Below are 23,237 nucleotides of genomic sequence, written 5' to 3'. Positions count from 1 at the left end.
GCCCAAATACCAAAGCCCCGTTCCTGGGGAGCAACTTTTCCTCAAGAACGAACTCTACTTAGAGAGATTTAGGCAGAGAAAAGCTCTCCTGTGGCCTACAGTAGTTCCCCCACAGAGAAACACTGTGACAATACTGCAGTACAGCACTTCTCAAAAGAAAAAGGACACTTACTAAGAAAAGGACACTTACTCACGTACTAAGAAAATGAACTTGGAAGACAATGTGTGCCGTAGAGTGGCTCCTGCCATAACAGTATTTCAAGTATTTGAAGTCAATGGCATAGCTCCCAATGCCTTCAAAGGTGCAAGGTTGGGTCCCTAATTTGTGAAGTACTATGGGACCTTTGGATGAAAGGGTGATGAGATATGGGCTGAATTTCAAGACATGCTGATAGTGAATTGCAGGTGCTCAAAATCTTTCAACATTTAGCCACATATAAATAATACTTAGCACTTTGCTTTACATGGTCAAAGCACAGTACAAACATGAAAAAAAATTACACAGAGTGAGTCAGCATTTTGATAAGAAATGAAATCCTCTGGAAAGTTTCTGAAGGTTATTAAAACATTGCAAATGAAACTTGACATTGGTGATTACCTGCTTGATTTTTAAATGGTTCATTTCAAGCATAAACAGAATTGCATGAGTCTGAGAGTGGAACAAAAGTTATTACCTTTGTTTGCATAACTGGGCTGTGCCTTTCAGTTTATGACTACATTAAAAAGGAGCCAAATTCAACTGTCATGTAAACTGAATGTGCCAGGTGTAAAATGGTCAGAAATAGGGTCTAAGTGGTAGAGAAGTGTAACTTGCACTAACTTGGCATTCAATGAGTGAGAAAATAAGTGTATGTGAAGATGGAAGTGGGAGGCTATAGCAGTCTTAGGGCCGGATTCACCATTGCATCACTCCAGTTTAATACCAGTGTAACTCCATTAAAATGAATGGCATCACAACAGCAAAAACAGGGAATAATGCAATGGTGAAGCAGGCCTTTGAGTAGGATTTTGGAAGGCATTCAGAGTAGACCTAACTCTGCTCCTATGTCAACATTCACTTCAGTGGGAGCAGAGCAAGGCGAGTGCTTAGTGCTATTAAAGAATCTCACATTTTTTTCTTAAAGTGACTCTTGCAGAACTGTGTGCACATATTTCAAAAAATCATATTGTGGGCCTCGCTTTAAATTATAGATTCTTTTCATGGACATCTCCCCTCTCAACCTCCCACTCCAGATCTCACACTTTCAGGGGCGGTGAGTAAGATGGGACCCTGGTGTCCATGCTCCAGGAATATTCAGGGCCATGGGGACCCAGCTCCACCAATGTTGGGGCCGGGTCTCTCCCCCGGCCCAGCCTACTGCCCCCACGCGCCTCCCCCAGAGTGTCTCCGAGTCCCGCCTGCCGCCCCCGAGTGATTTAAAAGGGTCCGGGGGCCACCGCCACCACTACCAGCAGTGCAGTGGGGCTAAGGCGGCTTCCTGACCGCCCTTGCTCCACGCCACTCCCGGAAGCGGCCAGCACATCCCTGCGGCCCCGGGAAGGAGGGTGATCTCCGCACGCTGCCCCCATCCTGAGTGCCAACTCTGCCACTCCCATTGGCTGGGAACTGCAGCCAATGGGAGCTGTGGGGGCAGTGCCTGCAGGCAGTGGCATGTGGAGATCCCCCAGCCTCCCTGCCTAGGAGCCACTGCCAGAGGGGTATGCGGGTCACTTTTGGGAGCCGTCCAAGGTAAGCGCCACACCCCTCACCCTCTCCTGCACCCTAACCCCCAGCCCCATCCCAGAGCCCACAACCACACACCCAAACTCCCACCCAGAGCCCGAACCCCTCACCTTCTCCTGTACCCCAACCCCCTGCCCCAGCCCAGAGCCCGCACCCCACACCCAAACTCCCTCCCAGAGCCTGACCCCTCACCCCTCCCGCACCTAAACTCCCTCCCAGAGCCCGAACCCCCTCCTGCACCCAAACTCCCTCCCAGAGCCTCCATCCCACATGCCCTCCTGCACCCCAATCCCCTGCCCCAGCCCAGAGCCCGCTCCCAGCAACCAAACTCCCTCCAAGAGCCCACACCCCTCCCGCACCCAAACTGCCTCCCAGAGCCTACACCCCAAACTCCCTCCCAGAGCCTGCACCCCTCCCGCACCCAAACTCCCTCCCAGTGCCTTAGGCAAGTGTGTGTGTGTGGGGGGGGGGATGGGACTTTGACCCATTCTGGGCACCACCAAAAATTATACAAACCTGCCACCCTGCACACTTTCCTTAATCAACTGTACTACTTGCTACTATGAAAGAGTCACATTAGGGCTGTGGTAATGAGGCAAGATGAAAAGAAAGGGACAGATTGTGTCAGGCTGCTGGTCAGGTGTGGGATCCCTCCAGTACAGAACAGGTTTGTGAGCTGCATTGAAACGTTTACAGCATTGGACACCCGAGTTGGACTGGTGGGTTCAATCAGCCTGGGCAATGACCTTTCACGCTGCCCAGAAAATATTAGTGGCCTGATCACCTCCTCTTGCAGTCTGTTGCCTTGAAGTTCTGACTGACCAAGCTGTTCAGCACCGTGACAACTAAGGAATTCTAGGTGGCCATGGATTTGTTACAAATTTTAAAAAGATAAAATTCAATCCAGAGCAATGTAATTTCAGAAGCACCAGCTACATTTCATTGCCATTGCAACCGGACAGCACAAAAATAGCAAGTGAAGGAGCAGCAGGCTAGCCACTGCCTCTGCCAGACTCAAATTTTCAAAAGTGGCCCCTAATTTGGGGGCCTTAATTTGAAAATCTGAGATTCCTATAACTGGGTCCCCCAAAATTGAGTTTCCTAAAATGAGAGGGCCCTTCTGAAAATGTAGGTCTCAGAGGAGTAATGAATGGGAGATAAGGAGACGTTAGCTAGCCATGTACAGACCTCCCTCACTCCCTCACTCCCCTAGCGCAGAACATGAATGATGGGTCACATTCCAGTTTTCACTTCATTTGTATTTTATCTGTATAGGGCTAGTGGGACGGAGATTCAAGGGATTAGACCCCCGCCCCCCGAGTTGATGCTGCCTGCCCTCAATGTTGCTGCGGGATTGGTGCATGCTCAGTCCTGATCCCACCCAACTGTTTTGTAGATGGCTGCACACACTTCTCTCGGTGCCTTCCAAAATGGAAAGCTGGAGTCACGCACTGTCTGGCCTTTGCAGGTCCCTGAAAGCTCTCTGTCCTCAGCAGAAAATAGCCCGCACTGGCTGCCCTTGAGGTTTGAGTGAACTGGAGGAGGGAGGAATCTGCAAGCTACTCTGTGTCGCTCTTGGCAGAAAATTCCAACAGGAGAGCTGGACCATGCAACAGCGGGGAGGCTGCAGGCAACTTAGGCAAGGTCTGTGCAGCACCTGCAGCTAATGCTGCAAGGAGAGACATGCCCGCAGCCTGCCCAGGCCAGCGTGCACTGAGCCGTGCACAGTTCAACGGCGGTAGGCTCGGCTGCCTTGCTGGAGGCAGGCGGCTGCTGCTCTGCACCGCGTTTCCCCTCCCGGAGCCCTTCCCAATCTCTGCTCTCCCCGCCCGCCGCAGCCGCTACTCAGAGACCAGCGGCTGGGGCGGGGCCAGTCTCTATAAAGAGGGTGGCTGCTGCTTTTCTCCCCTCCAGGGCCGCGATCCAGGAAGGGCCGAAGAGCTGGAGTCATGGGGACCGAGCTGGAGCTGAACACTAAGGCAAAGATGCCCATCCTGGGGCTTGGCACCTGGAAGGTACAGTAATTGCAGACGGTGGGATCTAGGGCATGGTACCAAGCGGTCACCAGCGCCTGCGCTCGGGTGCACTGCATCCGCCCCTCGTCGCTGCCTCTAGAACTGCTGATCTGTGTATAGCTGGTCCTCCCTTTGCAAAGTGTGTGCCCAAAACTGCCGGCCTCGGCTTGGCTTCTTGTTACAGGGCAGGCAGCCCCCGGCTCTTCCTGAGCACTGGGTAGTTCCTTTGCAAACGGTTTGATTTTCTTGCTGGCAAGATTTGCCGCCGCCCCCGCCATGGAAAGCGTCCTGTCCCCTGATGCGTCTGCAAGGCCTGGGATGCGGCTGGGGAGGGGGGGGGGGGGTGTCTGCATGGGCTCAGTGTACTCACCCCCTGAATAGCTGTTGGCCATTATGTAACACATATACTGTGTCGCTGTGTTTCACGCTTCCATACCCAGCCTTTGCTGCGTCTGAGAGTAGCTATTAAAAGTTGTTGGGCACATGGTGCCTCTTATGTAATTCATGCATCTTTTCAGGGGGAGAGGAAGGAGTGTAAAGGCTTCTTGCACTCCAAAATTTGACTAGGAAATTGGCCTATTTAAAGAGGCACTGTCAATTTAAAAATACTGTATTCTGGCCTAATTTCTTTGCGTCTCTTACAGTTAACTTCACGTGTTTAAAAAAATTGCATTTTAAAAACGCAGTTTCCTTGTCACTGCCCAAGTTTCCGTTTACCACTTCTCTCTGGTTGGATGAAAACCGATTAAAAACCAAAGAAGTCAGTTTCACTTTTAGGCTCTTCTGCAATGTTTGGGTTTCAGACACTGCAAGAGAACCCTTTTTGTTTCAAAACAGCTGTTTTTATTAGCCTTTTCTTTGAAAAGTTTTCTGTTGGCCTTAGATTTTTTTTTCATTACTTGGTTTTTGAAAGAATATCACCTCAAGTCTCATGAAGTTTGTCGGTATCACTTTAAAAGTGAAATAACATACAAAGGTAGTTTCTAGAAAACTCAGGGCAGGGACTGTCTGTATTTTGTACAGCGTGTGATTGGTGATTCATAATAGCAACACATACAATCGTGGGGGGACGGGACTGAAAGAATTATAATTTAGTTAATACAGCCAGGAGTTTAGATTTCTGGGTTCTGTTCCTAATTCTGACTTCAGACTTGGGTGTGACTCTGCTGAAAATGTTCATGCCTTGCTTTTTTGTCTGTAAAACAGGGTTATTACTGACCTGTTTTTACAAGGGTGTTGAGAGGATTAATGCTCATAAAGAGCATCCATCCTCTCTTGGAAAGTCCTACTGAAGCGCAAAGCAGTATTGCAGTTATTATTTGAGATATGGGAAATTTGTGACCGTGGATCTTGTTAAAATGTCATTAAACTTACTCATGCTTTCTGTCTGTGAAATCAGTATATGTTCCAAACAGATTTATAGGTAAACAGAGCTGTTTTTACATTTTTTAAAAGCACTTTTCTATGTCAGCTTTGTGCAATGGTTTGCTCTCCATTGCTTGATATGCTGGTCCCAATACTAAGTTAATGCAGGGTGGTGATCCAAAATTTTAATCTGTTTGGTATCTGTAAAGTAAGGGGTGTCTACATCGCCTGCAGTAGTGAGCCTGCCAGCCTGGGTTGACTGACTTGGGGTAGCAGCGCTAACGCTTTGAAGTTGCAGCTCAGGCTAGAGCCAGTGCGTCTATATCCTGGGAAACTTCCCCAAACCTGGGAATTTGTGAGTAAAATGTTTTGAATGAAAATTCCCAATTTGCCAAGTTGAAACATTTTACTCACAAATTCCCAGGTTTGGGGAAATTTCCCAGGATATAGAAGCACTGTAAAAAAAACTTTATCTGAGAATTTTTCACCAGATTTGGGAAATTTTTAGCGCTGGGTTGGGAAAAGTTGGCATCACGATATAGAAGCACTGGCTAGAGCCTGGGCTCTGAAGCCTAGGAAGGGGGGTTCATAGCCCAAACTCCAACCTGACTTGCAACTTCAAAGTGTATGCCTTATGCCTTAGGAGAGAGCTCTGCATTATGTGGTCCCACAAAGCTGACAGTGTCTCATACGATCCTGTAAAATGCTATTTCAAACAGCACGCTACAGTGGAATAGAATAGGTGACTTGCTGAACAATATGTCATAGTGGCCACTGTGTCATAGGCGCCGACTCCGTAGGTGCTCCAGGGCTGGAGCACCCACGGGGAAAAATTAGTGGGTGCTCTGCACCCACTGGCAGCCAAGCTCCCCTCCCCCCCACGGCCGCCCCACCTCTTCCTCCCCTGAGCGCGCTGAGTCCCCACTTCTCTGCCTACCTCCCAGCTTCCCGCCCTGTGCTGGGAGGGAGGGGGAGGAGCGGGAACGTGGCGTGCTCAGGGGATAAGCCAGGCCTGGGGCAGGGATTTGGGGAAGGAGTCGGAATAGGGGCAGGGAGGGGGCGCAGTTGGGGTGGGGACTTAGGGGCATGGGTGGGAGGGGATGGGACAGGGGCAGAGGGGGGTCGAGCACCCACCGGGGGGAGCAGAAGTCAGCACCTATGCATTGTGTGTTCATATAAATAATTTCCTTATGTCTTTCTCCCCACGTCTTTCCCACTGGCCTTTTACAGGCTGAGGATCACATACTGCTCCTGCACAGAGAACTTACCTTATGCAGGCCCCAAGTGCTGGATATACCATAGCATAACCTGAAATCCAGTGTTTGCTTATTTTTACCTTTTGAGAGCAGCAAGCCAGTGTTTTAGGCAAACTTGGTATTTCAAGCAATTTTTGACCAGCAGAATTGGAACAAAATCAAATCGCAATCAGTAGCAACAGCTGGATTTATGCAATACCTGAAAATGCAGGCGCTGATTTTTATTTTTATTTTTATTTTTTTGCTTGAGCAAAATGTTCTCCTTCTAATTCTTTTGTCTAATACACACTGCAGACTCCGAAATCTAATATTGGTTCATAGATGTCAGTCAGTGGACTGGTCTACATCTTGTTGTCTAGTCATGTGCCCTGAGGGACAGAGCGGCAGCTCTGGTACTGTGGCAAGGTCCTGGTTTGCAACAGTTCAGATCACTTCCCGTGGCTGGCAGGAAAATGCTTAATGCTTCCCCTGAGAAGACCAATCTCCTCTGCATGCCCAAAGCGCAGGGGTTCAAGACAGTAGGACTGGTCATTGGTACCTAAGTGACTCCCCTGATGTACTGTGAGATGAGTCCATTCTGAGGTGCGGAGGCTAGCTCTAAGAATCCTTGCTGGAAAAGCCCTCTTTTTTTTTGACCATGCTTTATGTAACATTAGAAATGGTCCTCCCCTCAGCAGTCTGTGTATCTGCCATATTACTTCTGGCTCCCTAGTCTCTTTTCAGAGTGGTGATTGCACTCTTTTAGTGATCGGGACGCTTCTGCATCTCCCCAGCCTCCTCTCTTGTGGGATGCTTCCCTTTGTGATCATTAATGCGTAGCTCTTCTATAGTGCTGCTTGGCGGTCGAGCTGAAAAGCTTTTACAAAGAAGGTGGTTATTAGTATCCTCACTTTACAGATGAGGAAACTGAGGGACAGAGCGGTCAAGTCATCTGCCCAGCATCACACAGAACTTAGGTCACCTTGCCTTTCCCAATGCACCACACTGCCTCTCATAGGCTCAGATGGGATGCTTCTTCTGCTAGTGTGATAAGTGAAGATGGGGGGGGAAAACTCCCTTTTATGGACACCCAGCCAGCCAGTTAGCTATAAAATCCCAGTTAGTAGCTGTCCTCTACTTGCTTTACCTGTAAAGGGTTAAAAAAGTCCATAGGTAAAAGGAAGGAAGTGGCCAAAAGAGCCAATGGGAAGGCTAGAACTTTTTAAAATTGGGGAAAAAACTTCCCCTTTGTCTGTCTGTCTGTTCTCCGGAGAGAGGAGACAGGGCTGGAACTATACTGTAAAAAGCTTTGGGCCAGGTATGTAAAATCATCAGATCGTACCTAGAAACTACTCATTTGAAACCCCAGATATGTAAGTAGATCAGGAAATGTCTAGGAAGACGCAATTAGGTTTATCTCTTTTATTTCTTTATGGCTTGTGGACTCCTCTGTGCTAACCCCAGGTGCTTTTGTGTTGCTTGTAACCTTTAAGCTGGACCCCAAGAAGCTATCTTGATGCTTAATCCTTGTAATTGTGTTCTTTTTTAAAACCTAGCAAAAAGCCTAAGTTCCAGATGTATTTTCTTTCTTTTTGTTTTTAATAAAATTTACCTTTTTTAAGAACAGGATTGAATTTTTGTGTCCCTAAGAGGTTTATGCATTTGTTGTTTAATTAACCGGTGGCAACAGTTGATTTCCTTTTGTTTTCTTTCTAAGCTCTTCCCTGAGGGAGGGGAGTAAAAGGACTTGAGGGTACCCCACAGGAAGGAATTCCCAAGTGCGCCTTCCTGGGTTCCAAAAGGGTTTTTTGCACTTGGGTGGTGGCAGCGTCTAACCATCCAAAGTCAGAGAAAAGCTGTAACCTTGGGAGTTTAATACAAGCCTGGAGTGGCCAGTTAATTTTTAGAATCCTTGCAGGCCCCCACCTTCTGCACTTGAAGTGCCAGAGTGGGGAATAAGCCTTGACAGCTAGTTCCCAGGATAGCTTTTTTTCTTAGGACCACTTAAAGGGGTGTTGCTAAAAAGCCCTCTCACATAGAAATAGCTCCTTGACAGCTATCCAGAGTAGGGTCATGGTGTGAGACAGCTTTGTTTTGCTAAACAAGCCAAGTAAGATGCAGGATGCATTGCTAGATGCATTGTTGGATGCCGTCATTAAGTAAGATAATAACAATTACTAGACAACCACAGAGAGACATTTTTTGTTTTGATTGCAAGGTGCCCAGATGCCTGAAAGGTGAACACCATAGAAGAAATAAAGTTTATTGGGGTTTCTGAGCCTCTAGCCACCTGGGAAATGGGATATTTTAGAGTGTCTGTGGTTTTTTTTTTTTTAATTTATTATTTTGATTAGTCTCCACCAGGGAAAGTAAAGGATGCAGTGAAGGCTGCCATTGACATTGGATACCGCCACTTTGACTGTGCCTACGTGTACCAGAATGAGAATGAAGTAGGGGATGGGATCCAGCAGAAAATCAAAGAAGGGGTTGTGAAACGAGAGGACCTCTTTGTCGTCAGTAAGGTATGGCTCTGGCAGGAAGATCAAGGTCATGGGGCCGATTCAGTGACCCCTGGGTGTTGGAGGAAGATCAAACACCTCACTCCTTTCTGCCTCTGTGGGATAAAGCAATTCAAGACATGTACATTTCACCCTTGAGTTGTGTTTCCTAATTCACATGTTCATGTGGGATGGGTATAAAAGGCATGCACAGGGAAGAATAAAAGACATCTTGGATTCTCTCCTGTTTGGAGTGGCTCTTCTCTAGTGAACATACCAGCAATGGAGGTGGAAATACTGTGCCCTTCCAATGATTGAGGAAGGGACAACTGTTTTTGCCTGGCATGCTGAGCTTATAATGTAGAACCTAGAGCTGGACCTAGAAGGGACCATCATGATCATCTAGTCTGATCTCCTGCACATTGCAGGCCACAGAACTTCCCCCACTCACTCCTGTAATAGACCCCTAACCTCTCGCTGAGTTACTGAAGTCCTCAAATCATGGGCGGGCATTAGGGGCTACAAGATTCCCCCCCACACACACACACACGCACTTCCAGTGCAGCTTCCAGAGTGGGGGCAATGCAGCAAACTACCATTTGGGTCTCTTTCCATTTCTGCTGCTGGAAGGAGGGACCAGGTTGTGGCTTGCTGAGACTGACCTGTATTCAGAAAGGTATTTCAGTATTGCAACACTTAACTTTTGGGCACCTAGAAAATCACAGGAGCACACTGCAATTCACAAAGCCTGAGTGAAGTGCCTGGACTCCTGTGCAATGAATGGGGAGAAATGAACAGCTAAGAATGCGATTCACAAAAGCCAGCCCGCTAGGTGGGGAGCCATTTAACCTAACCAATGGGAGATGTTGTTTGAGAGATGTCTGCTAAGCCCCGCCCCTCTCTCTGAAATAGGCACCAGTCTCTGCTAGTGATTGACAAATAGGAACTGCTCTCTTGATGTCAAGCACCTTAAGCAGTTAAACTGCTTCTTGTGAGAATGAATCAGGTGGGTGCCTACCTAACACCACACAAAGTGGTGATGCTATCCACTGTATGATTGCTAGTCCAGTGGGTTCAATTCTCCCCCACAGGCAGAGGATAAGAAAGGATTCAAACAGGGATCTCCCACCTCTCAGGAGGGTGGGCTAACCTTTGAACTATGGGACTTTTTTGTGTGTACGTAAGAATGACTCTGTAGCATGGTCATTAGGATGCCCACTTGGGAGACCCAATGTCCAGTCGTTCTGCTCCAATTGCTTGTCCATTATTTATCTGCACATAAATTGTAATATAAAGAGAGAAGTCCATGCCATGGCGAGGGCGGAAGTCCAACGTAAAACTAGAGAACTCAAGAACAAATGGTGGACTGGGAAAGCACAAGAAGTCCAACATCTCGCAGACATCCACAATACATGTGGTTTCTTTAGTGCCACCAAGGCTATTTATGAGCTAATTTGCCATGGTATGAATCCCCTTCGTTCTAAGGCCGGAACCACACTTTTGAAGGACAACAAAGCCATCCATTCTCACTGGAAAGAACATTTTGAAGATCTCCTTAACCGTAATTCTGTGGTTGCAGATGAAGTCCTTGAGCAAATCCCTCAACGACCATTTAGGGATGAGCTCGGAGACCCTCCCAGTTTGTATGAGGTACACAAGCAGGTGAAGAACCAAGGCAGCAGGTCTAGATGGGATCCCCGCTGAAATCTTTAAAGATGATGGACCAGAGCTAATTTGGCAGCTTTACCTGCTTATCCTTAAAATCTGGATAAAGGAGGAGATATCCAGTGAAATGAGGGATGCCCTGATTGTCACTCTCTTCAAGAAAGGGGATAAAGTGGTTTGTGGAAATTATCGTGGTATCTCCCTCCTAGCCACTGCAGGAAAAGTTCTGGTGCAGGTCCTTGCAATCCGCCTTCTGCCCCTGTAAGAAGAAATTTTACCGGAGTCACCGAGTGGTTTCTGACCACGTCGTGGAGCTGTGGATATGATCTTCATAGCACGGCAGCTGCAAGAAAAGTGTTGGGAGCAAAACCAACCACTCTACATGGCTTTTATTGATCTAACTAAAGCCTTTGATTCAGTGAATCACTGTGCCCTCTGGACTGTACTTTCTAAGATTGGATGTCCTGATAAATACATCAATGTCCTAAAATTGCTTCATGATAACATGAAAGTGACTGTTCTGAGCAGCACTGGTTCCCAGAGTGAACCTTTCAAAGTACAAACAGGAGTTAGACAGGGCTGTATCATCACTCCAACCATGTTTGCGGTTTTTATTGCCATCATTCTTTACCTAATTGCTGGGAAGTTTACAGCTTGCGTTGAAATCATTTACAGAATGGATGGAAAGCTGTTTGGTATGCTGATGACAATGCAATCTTTGCCCACTCTGAGAGAGCTCTTCAAACTATCTTGAATGTGTCTGCCAGTGCTTATGCATGTCTTGGTTTCACTCTTAATATCAAGAAGACTAAAGTGCTCTGTCAGCCCTCTCCAAATGAAGTATTACATGCCCCGTCTATCAAAATCAATGGAGTGGTACTGGAGAATGTCGATCATTTCCTCTACCTTGGAAGTCATCTTTCATCAAAGGCAGATATTGATGCAGAAATTCACCTGAACTGTGCCAGTGCAGCTTTTTCTCGTTTATGGCACAGGGTTTTTGAAGATCATGACATTCGAACAGACACCAAGCTTCTTGTCTATCAAGACATTATTCTCCCAACACTGTTGTATGGGTCTGAAACTTGGACAACCTATAGACACCACTTGAAAGTCCTTGAGAGGCACCATCAACGCTGCCTTCGTAAGATTCTGAAGATCAAATGGGAAGACATGCGCACCAATATTAGTGTTCTGGAAGAGGCAAAGACTATGAGTATCGAGGCAATGATCATCTGTCAGCAATTCCGCTGGACTGGTCACGTTGTCCAGATGCCAGACCATCGCCTCCCAAAACAGGTCCTATTCTCTCAGCTGAAAGAAGGGCACCGTAACGTGGGTGGACAACGGAAGCATTATAAGGACTTGCTGAAGGACAACCTAAAAGTGTAATATTGACATTGACACTTGGGAGACACTTGTCCAGGATCGCTTAATATGGAGTGAAGTCCTACGTGACGGTCGCCTGCATTTTGAACTTGCTCACCGACAAGCCGAAGCGGACAAGAGGTGCAGGAGGAAGGAGAGACTGGTCTCCAGTCATGGTCAACAGCCTCCTGCTGAGCCTGAAAACATCTACCCTCATTGCAATAGAACTTGTGGTTCAAGGATTGGTCTTATTAGCCACCTGAGGACCCATAACTCCCATGGAAGATGATCATACTCGGTAACGAGTGATCGCCCATCATTTATCTGGAGTGGAATAGCTTCCTTAGGGATTGCAGACCCACACCAGAATATCCCAAAGCTTAGTGGTTAGAGCACTCTCCTGAAAGGAAAGACCTCTCTTCAAATCCTTTCTTCCCCTCTGCCTGAAGGGAGAATTCAGCCTGGGTTCTCCACGTCCCAGGTGAGTGCCCCTTGATGAGATTTAGAATTATACCTGATCTGGTAGTGGGCCTTGGAAGATGCCTTCCAGATTGGGTCCAGCATGTGACTTAAGCAGACAAATTGCTATCTTCCCCGGCTTGTGCATTGCTCTGGGACTTAGGCATCCAGATGCAGGGTGGGGGGCAGCAGTGAGCATGCCCAGAGGCAGAAACTTAGACACTTTGGGAACTTTTACCCTGAAAATGTAGGTGCCAATTGAGTTTAGGTGCCTGCTGGGTTTGGCAGGAGTTTCCTGGTTCCCAATGGAGCCTAAAGCTGTGACTAAGGTGCCTAAGTACTTTTGTGAACCCAGGCCCATGTGACAATTCAAAAACATGGGGGCCCAAATAAATTTTTTGCACTGTATGTGTTTGAAACTATTCTTTATCTAGGCTCTTAAATAGGGGATCAAATCAGAAGGAGCCAAACTCATGCAGGAGGTTTTTCCCATCTCCCTGCTTCTGGACACAGATGGCTGGAAAGCTTCATTACCTTGTAGCACTTAGTTTTCTCTTTCCCAATACTGTGTCTTGCAATCAGTGGCTTTTTGTTAGTGCCTTAACTGGTGGAATTTTACCATCTTAATCTGTCAGAACCCAATTTTGTCAGGTAAATGCTACTGAAAATACTAGCATCAAGAAACTTTCCCTCTGTCTCTGCTCACAGATTTGAGCCTGTAAATGGGGGTAATAGTATTCCCACACCTGCTTCTTGTAGGTGTGATATTACTTTGTCCTGTTTGGGAGAGCTTTGTAAGAGCGCTTGCTTGTGAGGTCACTGCTTTGTTTGGTTTTTCTTTTGTAGCTGTGGTCCACATTCCATGAGAAATCTTTGGTGAAGGGAGCATGCCAGAAAACCCTTGATGCATTGAAACTGAATTACCTGGATCTGTATCTCATTCACTGGCCTTTGGGATTTAAGGTACTGTAGTGTTTAATACTTTTGTTTTTTCCTGACAGATTCTGGAGAAGCACTGTCCTCCTGGTAAGCGATCCTGTTACAGCCCCAACCCTCTTACCCTCAAGGAGGATACCTCCGGGGTATCTCAGCATCACTCTTTTTGTGCTGCTTATTCAGCTTTACTGTATGGGTGTGTGAACAAGCTTTCATCCGTGAAGCTGAGCATGCTGCTTCTACCACATTCCCTGCCCCTGTTGATCCAAGGAGAGATGAATCTTGGATCAAATCCAGGTCTCCCACTTGACAGGGCAGTTTATACCTTTAACCATTTGATTACCAATTCCTTCTGTACTGGTTTGTCTTCCTCTTTATGGGAAGGAGAGCTATATCCCTTGCTTCTTAACAATAAGTCTGTTTTTCTTTGTTGCTAGTAGCACTCTTAGGCCTTGTCTGCACTACCGGGGTAAGTCAACCTAAGTTACGCTACTCCAGGTACATGAATAACGTAGCTGGAGTCAACGTAACTTAGGTTGACTTACTGCGATGTCTACACCGCGTCTCCCATCAATTTACCTTACTCCTCTTGTTCCGGTGGAGAGCGCTCTTTACTAGACCCACTAAATCGAACCCCGCTGCGCTGATCTACCGGTAGTGTAGACATGGCCTTACTTAAGCAGCAGGCAAAATAAGCTCTTAATTTCTCTTTTCTCTGACACCCACCCCCTGCCCTTGGAATCCCCAAGCACAGTACAAACGTGTAGTTACCATCTGCCATAAGAGCCTTGTTGTTCTGGAATCCTTGGCATTCAGAAGTGGCAACTTTCATTGTAAAGCCCATATGCAGATTCAAGATATGGTTGAAGCTGGTGATGTCTCACTTTGACTCTCTTGTCTTGGCTCTTCTTTTCTGTTAGAGCCTGATAAAAATACCTTCTCCTTGGTATTCTGTGCAACTCCCAAATGCACTCTCCAGTATCTTTTAATTGTTTTTTAGGATGGACAAAGCAGATGAAATGAGGCTGTGCTGGTATCCCAGTTCTGCAGGCAGGTTGTAAAGGAGTCTAGACAAGGGAGCTTTTCATAGTAGCAAGAACACAGACAGTAACTTATGCACATAGTCCGTTCCATTGTCTTTCTCCCATTCCCTGCAATCTATACATAGTCTCCCACTGAAGGCCTGCAACAGCACACCATCACTCATGCAACAGATGTAATCAAATATAAATCTGGGTTAATAAAGGAATGTCCCATTATGTACATAATGTATAGATTGCATGTACATAATGGGACAACGTGTAAAAACTGTGTGCTTTGCTACACCCATTAGTAATAGATCTATAACCCCACTGTACTTGTACTATGGTGGGTCACTGTTCTATTTTGTTGGATCTATCACTGACCTGCAGACCAGCCACAGAATTAATTGGGGTGGATTCTCTGGCTGGAATGATGAATGTGTAGCATGAGGAAGGGAGACCTTGCCAGATTGAGCAACTTAAATAGGAGTTACTATTCCTCTTCTTTTGCCCTAAGAGTTTGAGCTACTATACAGAATCTGAGTTCAGTTTGACTTCCCAAGAATTCTAGTCTTTCAGCAGAAAATTCAACAGAACATTTCAGACTTTCTGCCTTGCATTGACAGGCTGGAGAGCAGCTGTTTCCTGCAGATGAGAAAGGCATGGTCTTGCCCAGTAGCACAGATATTCTGGACACTTGGGAGGTGAGTCTTATTGCAGTTTGACATTCATTTTGGCTCTGATTTAGATTATCTATTTTTATATTTGATTTCTCTGCAAAGAATTTATAATTCATTCAAAATTATTTGTAAATACCTTCATTCTTGGTTTGCACATCACTTAGAATTCTATGTAAATATTCCAAAATTTGCACTGTATATTTATGTAAGTCAGATGATACTTTTGTTCCCTGACTGGCTGCCTTGGGTAACTTAGCTCACAGGAAATGAGAATGTAAATTTTCAGTTGATTCAGATTCAAACTTTGAAAAGCTTCTTTGCTAGAATACTAACAAACATACAATGTGTCAGGACATAGTCAAAGTAAATTCGCTGAAATTTTAACATTTTGTTGAAAATCCTCAGCTCTGCTTATTACTTGCAGAAGTAAAAGGAGAATTGTAGGTTTGTATACTACCCACAATCTTGAGGATAGTCCATTATTGTGCCAGTGTTGGGTTATCTGACATAGGTCTCTTCTAACTCACTCGTATGATTAATAAAGATGCATAAAACCCTCTCACAGCCAGAAAAGAAATCTCAGAGAAGCACTGTTCTCTCTGCATCCCTTTTCCCTGGTGGACTCCAGAACATATGTGATGAGTCCAACCAAGTGTCCCATCACTGGTTATCGTCAAAGAAATATACCATATTGGCAGCAAGAATGCCTTATTTAGGCCCTACCTTGTGTATCTGGTTACATAGACTCAGATTCTCTTGTCCCCTTAGGCTATGGAAGAGCTGGTGGATGCAGGTCTGGTGAAAGCCATTGGAATCTCCAACTTTAACCATGAACAGATTGAGAGAATCTTGAACAAGCCTGGGTTAAAATACAGGCCTGCCAACAACCAGGTAAGCTGCTTAAAGGCAACAGCTCAGTGTCTCTGGGATCATGAGGATCTGATCATGTCAGTTTTTACAGTGGAGAGGTAGGGAGTGGGCAAATAGAGTAGGCATAGAATGCATTTTCAGTCCTTCTAGAATTCTGAAGGGGCACTTGAGGGAGTGAATGTTAATAAATACGTAGCTCTTACAGTGATTTCCTGATGAAAAGCACTAAATGCTTTACGACAGAGGTAAGTATCATTATCTTCATTTTACAGTGGGGAAACTGAGGCACAGAGTGGGGAAGTGTGCCTAGTTCATGTTAATGTAGTCCTGCTTGAAATGGGACTACCTCAATGCGAACTAGGTACCTTTTTAGTTCTCGCCACCAGGGTCTGACCAGGGCAGTTATAGCGCAGCACGTTAGCATGCTGTACAATTTACACCCCATGTAGTCAGCACTGCTGCCATGTAGACAACCCCTAAGAAAGCTAAGAGCACCATCCTGCAAGGAGCTGAGTGAGAACCTTCCATTCCCATTGACTTCAGAGGTTGCTGCCAGGCTTAAGCCATACATGAGAGAATACAAGTGTTTAACAGAAACATCTTGCCTATACTTCAGCTACTAGCAACAGCTACAGCGGGGGTCGGCAACCTTTGGCATGCGGCTCGCTAGGGTAAGCGTCCTGGCGGGCCGGGCTAGTTTGTTTACCTGCCGCGTCCGCAGGTTCGGCCGATCGCGGCTCCCACTGGCTGCGATTTGCTGCTCCAGGCCAATGGGGGCGGCGGGAAGTGACGGCCAGCACATCCCTCAGCCCGCGCCGCTTCCCGCTGCCCCCATTGGCCTGGAGCAGCAAATCGCGGCCAGTGGGAGCCGCGATCGGCCGAACCTGCGGACGCGGCAGGTAAACAAACCAGCCCGGCCCGCCAGGATGCTTACCCTAGCGAGCCGTGTGCCAAAGGTTGCCGACCCCTGAGCTACAGTATAATGCAGGGGGGTTAAGTAATGGCTGTGGTAGGAAAAATAACTGAATTGCTTGACTGGTCTGTTTTTAAAATCGCAAATAACCACAATCTCCTCATTTTGTATTACCCTTCTCTGGTACCATGGTGTAAATGATCCAAGTTCAATAATGGTTCTCTTATCAAAGGAACAAAAGGGAGGGTTACTTTAATGCCTAAGTGAAAATGGAGAATAAAATCTGAACCTCATTCTTGTATTTTGTTAGTAATAGTAATTCTAATATTTCAAAATCAATATATGCCTCCTTCCTATGGATGTTGAAAGTATATCTCACCAATTCAGTTAAATTAATTTTCTTTCAAACAAAGATAGTAGTGGGTTGGCTGGTCAAATAATGACTTTTTTTTAGTTCAAGTTTTTCATTGTAAAAGCAACTTTGTTATTTAGCATTTGTTTTTGTTTTTTTGTAAAAGTTGGAAATCAAGGAATTGGCATCCTGTGGTGGTCTGCTCATAAATTAGAGCTCCTGTCCATCTAACAGAGCAAAGACTAATATTTAAAAAAAAAAATGGAGATATCCCATCTCCTAGAACTGGAAGGGACCCCAAAAGGTTGAGTCCAGCCCCCTGCCTTCACTAGCAGGACCAAGTACTGATTCTGCCCCAGATCCCCAAGTGGCCCCCTCAAGGATTGAACTCACAACCCTGGGTTTAGCAGGCCAATGCTCAAACCACTGAGCTATCTCTCCCCCTAATTTAGCATATTTCTAGTTCAATACAAAATATTTTAGAATAGCTCTCTTTTTTGGGGGGCAGGGGATGTTAAATTGGAATTTCTGTAACATAGAACTTAGAGTGGTAAGGAGGGGGAAGGCCAAAGGAATACTGTATTTAACTGAAAGGACGATAGTGTGGATTCATTTATTGCTTAGACCACCACATGTCGGGGGGGGAGGGAGGGAAGCTCCATTTCAAATGCTTCCCCTGTTTATATATTCATTTGATTAAGAAGTACAGCAATTGGGTGTTGATACTCCTTGGCCTACATAACATCTTCTGGAGCAAGTTACTTTACAAGACAAACTGGAAACCTGTTTAACACAAACTAGAAATAATTCTGATGGGTGTCTATTCCCAAGAATAGATGTGTAGTGCATACATAGCCCAATGATCCATAAAATCTAGAGGATGAAATTCCCACTCAGTTATTTGCAGATACTTTCAAACATTCTTCTGTAAACACACATGAACCATTCCATCTGCAATTCATTTTGGGAAAAAATCCTAATTTTAATCTTTGATGGAAGGTCTTTTCCTTTAACCCAAATACTCGCTCATTTGTTTTATACAGGGGTTAGCAATTGTTTAAAGTAGTTTCTATTTATTCTATTAGGCCAGGGGTTCCCAAACTTGGTTCACGGCTTGTTCAGGGTAAGCCCTGGCAGGCCGCGAGACACTTTGTTTACCTGAGCGGCTGCAGGTCCAGCCGCTCGCAGCTCCCAGTGGCTGCGGTTCCAGCCAATGGAAAGGGGCACTTTCGTGTTATACTGTACGAGCAGCTGAATTTCTGCATGCTGAGGAAACAAAATAGCCATGCAGCATCTATCCAGCTGAACCCAGCCGTAAGCTGCGCGGTGACTAATATTCCAAACTATTTTAGGAGTTTTGGGAAACTGCCACATGATCATCTCCTAACAGCAATGCAGCTAGAACCATAAATAAAACTGCAGGCTGCAACCCATCCTGTGCAGTGCTGTGTCTTGGTCCACCTGCCAGCAGCATGAGATTTCAAGGCCTTCAGTCTGAAAGCAACAATCCAGATGGTTTGAATGACAGACAGGATAGGCTCAATTAAACAAGGTTATGCTCCCCAATATGTAGGTACCCTGAAAATCCCTTCAATTATCCAAAGCCTCAATTGTCCAAACTGAGCCAGTGCCCTATGACTTTGTGATAATCCTGGTTGTATTGTGGGTTGTACTGCAGTAGCTTACCAGAATGTGGGTCCAACATTAAGGGTTCTGTAGTCTTTTCTCTGCTCTGCCTGGTGTGCAGATGATCCCATTAAAACTAATGGTAGGCACACACATGTATTGTCTAGAAAAGAAATTCCATAACAGACAACAATTTAAAATTTTGTTCAGTAGTTACATTTGGTTGAATAGGGCCACTTTTAACAAGAGCACTCATGTTCAGCAGTAACCAGTATTGAAACTTCCCTATAAATTAATTGATTGACATGTACCTTACCCTTTAACATCAAAACAATTTTACGTTATTCTAAAGTAATGGTCTGGAACACTGCAGTTCATAGTATTGATGCTACAGTAGTTTCCAAAACATTTGTATCTTTAATTAGGGAAGCTAAACAAGAAAACTTTAAATTGGAAGAAATAGCCCTACTCATTTGAATTTCACTTCAACTAGATTACTCTGATTTTATGCTATACTTTCGGATATGACCTTTATTGTCCTACTTCAGTTGTATAATTCTGAGGCTGACTATTTTGTAAATCTTTGGAGAACAAAGTTGATAATTAAAACATAAGTGAGGTATGTTCCCCCCTCCACCCCCTCCCCTGCCTTGCAATATCCTGTAATAACTGAAACCCAACAGATAAAACACAAAACCAAGAAAATTTCATAAAATACCAAACAACTACAAGTTGTGTAACATACACAGGGTGTATAATTAGTCACAACTTGCCAACCTACTAAAGATATTTCCTGTAAGTGGAATAGGAAATGATCCCTGGAACACAGCAGCATTAGTGCAGTCTGCCTCTGAGTAAATTTATGTCCTTGTGCTCGCAGATTGAGTGCCACCCATACCTTACCCAGGAAAAGCTGATTAAGTATTGCCACTCCAAAGGAATCTCTGTCACAGCATACAGTCCCCTCGGATCTCCTGACAGGCCATGGTAAGAATGCTTTTCAGCCTAACTTGCCTGATAGTGACAATGTGAATGTTGAACTTGAAACTCTGAGGCAAGTTGAACAAGTAAGGCAGTTGTAATGGGTACATGTTTCTGTTAGTATGTAGAGTCGTCTTATGAAAACTTGCCACCATTAACTTTCCATCTCTTGCTTTTACAGGGCTAAACCAGAGGACCCTTCCCTCATGGATGACCCCAAGATTAAGGAGATTGCAGCCAAGCACAACAAAACCCCAGCTCAGGTATCTGTGCCCAGCAAAGTGAGGTCGCTGCATGATATCTGCTGCTTCCTTTATAATGTATCCTCTTGTTTCAGTATTCTAATCTTGTGTAGACTCTGCATCCTTTGCAATCTGATTCCATTTTTAAAATCTCATTGTAAGGGTAAGGAATTAATGATCACCAGGTATTTGGATAACAGAGGAAAGGGAAACATCCAGCTTTCACCTGGCCACCACTGTTCAACTCATTGCGGTTCAATAAGTGTCAGCTTGGTCTTAAGTACTGCAGTGATGAAAAGAGGAGCATTAGAAATAGTGGTTCTGATGAATTGCATCTTAGGCCTGGTCTACACTACGACTTTAATTCGGATTTAGCTGCGTTAATCCGAATTAATCCTTAACCCGTCCACACAACGGAGCCAGTTACTTCGAATTAAAGGGCGCTTAAAATCGATTTCTGTACTCCACCCCGACGAGCGGAGTAGCACCAAAATCGATTTTGTTAATTCGAATTAGGGGTAGTGTGGCCGCACACCACCGAATTAATGTGGTTAAAAAACGAATTAATGTGCTTAGTGTGGCCGCGCACAATCGAATTTATACAATCTGTTTCCCAAATTCGAATTATCTAAATTCGAATTAATCTCGTAGTGTAGACGTACCCTTAGTGTGTCTTGAATCTTAGCTCTAATAGTACTGTTTGTTTAGAACAGGGAGGTTTTGGTCTCTTACTGGTGATGAATGACTTGCAAGTAACGCTGCTGTTCTATTATGTAGGTTCTGATCCGGTTTCATATCCAGAGAAATGTGATTGTGATTCCCAAGTCTGTTACACAACATCGTATTGAAGAAAACTTTAAGGTAAGATTGCAAATAACATTCAGGTTGGCTTTGAAGTATAGTAACTAGATGGAGTCCAACTTCTTATGTGGAAGGTAGCCATACTTTCTCACTCTTCCCAGGTTACCCTGAAAAGGAGGTGGAAGGTTCTTTAGTACCTTTATATACAGTATAATGAAGGTTAAACTAACACTCAGGATTAAGGGCAAAAGTGAGCAGAACTCGTTTAAAAATAAATGCACAAAGTGACTGTTCAGGGTCCTAGTTAGTGTTTCCTTTCTCTTGTGTGCTGAACAACCAGCAAGTAAAGCTTGCCTAATACCTGAGTGGAGTCATGTGCCACAAAAACTCTGAGTATACAAAGCAGTGTCAAGAAAATAGCTTTCCTCTACTCAGATCCAGTCTCTGATATCATATATTCTACACACACACTCTCTCTCTCTCTCTCTCTCTCTCTCTCTCTCCACAATTTGTCATATAATTGTTCTTAATTCAGTGGTACTTTACTGAATTACCAGTGAATTAAAAACACTTTTTGATTATTTGCTAAATTAAACAAGTTGTGAGAACACACATGTGGATTAACTAGAACTAGGGTGACCAGATGTCCCGGTTTTATAGGGACAGTCCTGATTTTTGGGGTTTTTTTTTTTTTTTTTTAATATATAAGCTCCTATTACCCCCCCCCCCCACACACACACCCTCTGTCCCGATTTTTCACACTTGCCATCTGGTTACCCTAACTGGAACACTGAATTTTTCAAGCATTGTATTCTTAACAGGCCAGTAAAACGTATTACCCATACTCAGAGGCGTTAGCTGTCAATGAATATGAACAAAAGTGCAGGATGAATGTGTAGCTAATTATTATAACAGTTCACAAAAGCTTTCAGTATAGCTGACGTGTCTATCACTTTAGCTTACACCTTTCTCTACCAATAGACTGCAGCTGTCCAAAGGGAAATACTTTAGTTGTACAAAGCAATCATTGCTTTTAACCAGCACCGGTTTGTTTCAGGTCAAGTTGGGAGTGTTTATGAAGCTTTTCTTTCAGTCTTGTGAATCTGTGATCACCCAAGTCTTGAGTACACTGCCTGAAAAGCTAACTAAAAGTTTTCTCTTGTCAGGTGTTTGACTTTGAATTGACTAAAGAGGAGATGGAAACCATCCTCACCTTTAATAGGAACTGGAGAGCCTGTGCATTCACTATGTAGGTGACAATGTTTGAAAACACTAAGTGCTAAGTATTCTATGCAGATTGCTTTAAAAAAAAAATCCAGGAATTAATTGTGTGTGTGTGTGTGTGTGTGTGTGTGATATTGATTGATTGATTTAAAAAAAAAACCTCTGCAAACTGAAATTTGCCTAAGATCTGTCTGACAAACAGATCTGTCCAAAAATCTTTTTTTTTTTTTTTTTTTTTTCCTTCTTCCCAGGAAGGTTTTAACATCTTCACAGTGGTAAACATGTGGCCTTGTTTTTAATACTTCTTGATAAATAACTGAGTTTAAATCAAATGTAGGTAAGACCCTAAACAGGAGTTCTTAGTATCTAGTTCTAAAGCTAGCTCTGACATGGGACTGTATCTGTGATATTGATCGAGCCTTTTAACTATCTGCCTCATGCTTTGTCAGTAGAATGGAGATACCTACCTCTCTGGAGTTTAGCATGCTAAATACTTAATTCCAATGGAGAATTAAGGAATTAAATTGCCTGTGGAAGCCCTAAAACTTGAGATGCATTGATCAGCTTCTGTGCTGTCAGTTGAGTTTTCAGTCCACATTATAAAATGAAATAATTTTAAATTGATTTTTAATACCTGCCAAAATGAAACCAGTAACTAGTGTTCTTCCATCCAAATAGATCTGCATTCCTACTTAGCTGTGCATGAACATGTCCCTGCTCATCATGATGATTCAAAATTATCCCTTTGTTCCCTTTTGCTTGATGGATGAGAGGAAATCAGGCAGTCATGATTATCTGTTGCTGGGGTGTAGTGGGGGATTTTGTTTAGTTTGTTTCTTTTCAATTAAGTCTGTTTTTTGGAGTGGGAAGTCTCAGACTTTAGGCAATCCCAGAATCACACAGAGAGTCGTAGGCGTGCGCAGCCCATTTCATTAGGGTGTGCACCCAGGGAGCCCCACCCTGCCCCCATCCACTCCCTCCTACATCCTGTCCCCTGACTACCACCTCCTGGGACCCCTGCCCTTAACTGCCCCCCAGAACCCCTCCCCCTATCTAAGCCTCCCTGCTCCTTGTCCCCTGACTGCCCCCCTAGGACCCTACCTGTCCCCTGACTGCCCCGACCCTTATCCACATCCCTGCCCCTAGACAGACCCCCCCCCCCCAGGACTGCCACGCCTATCCAACTGCTCCCCACCCCCTGACAGGCCCCCCCCCAGAACTCCTGACTCATCCAACCCCCCCAGCTCCTTGTCCCCTGACCA

At 45.0% G+C, this 23,237-nt stretch overlaps 1 protein-coding gene across 1 annotated transcript in view; it reads left to right on the top strand.

The window, feature by feature from the left end:
• The first annotated feature begins 3,637 nt into the window (after window positions 1-3,637).
• Window positions 3,638-23,237, top strand: part of LOC112110238 (aldo-keto reductase family 1 member B1-like) — a 21,811-nt gene continuing 2,211 nt past the window's right edge. Inside the window, exons 1-9 of the mRNA XM_029911675.1 lie at window positions 3,638-3,738; window positions 8,693-8,860; window positions 13,175-13,291; window positions 14,913-14,990; window positions 15,735-15,857; window positions 19,608-19,714; window positions 19,890-19,971; window positions 20,728-20,811; window positions 21,918-22,000. Coding sequence (XP_029767535.1) covers window positions 3,673-3,738; window positions 8,693-8,860; window positions 13,175-13,291; window positions 14,913-14,990; window positions 15,735-15,857; window positions 19,608-19,714; window positions 19,890-19,971; window positions 20,728-20,811; window positions 21,918-22,000 — 908 coding nt within the window. The 5' untranslated portion in view covers window positions 3,638-3,672. The remainder of the gene's footprint in view (window positions 3,739-8,692; window positions 8,861-13,174; window positions 13,292-14,912; window positions 14,991-15,734; window positions 15,858-19,607; window positions 19,715-19,889; window positions 19,972-20,727; window positions 20,812-21,917; window positions 22,001-23,237) is intronic.

The sequence above is a fragment of the Terrapene carolina genome, unplaced genomic scaffold, assembly GCF_002925995.2.
Source record: "Terrapene carolina triunguis isolate 2854851 unplaced genomic scaffold, T_m_triunguis-2.0 Scaffold112, whole genome shotgun sequence".
In the NCBI taxonomy this organism is placed as follows: Eukaryota; Metazoa; Chordata; order Testudines; family Emydidae; genus Terrapene; species Terrapene triunguis.
Note: the sequence above shows the minus strand (reverse complement) of the source record. Positions and strands in the feature narration are given on the sequence as shown.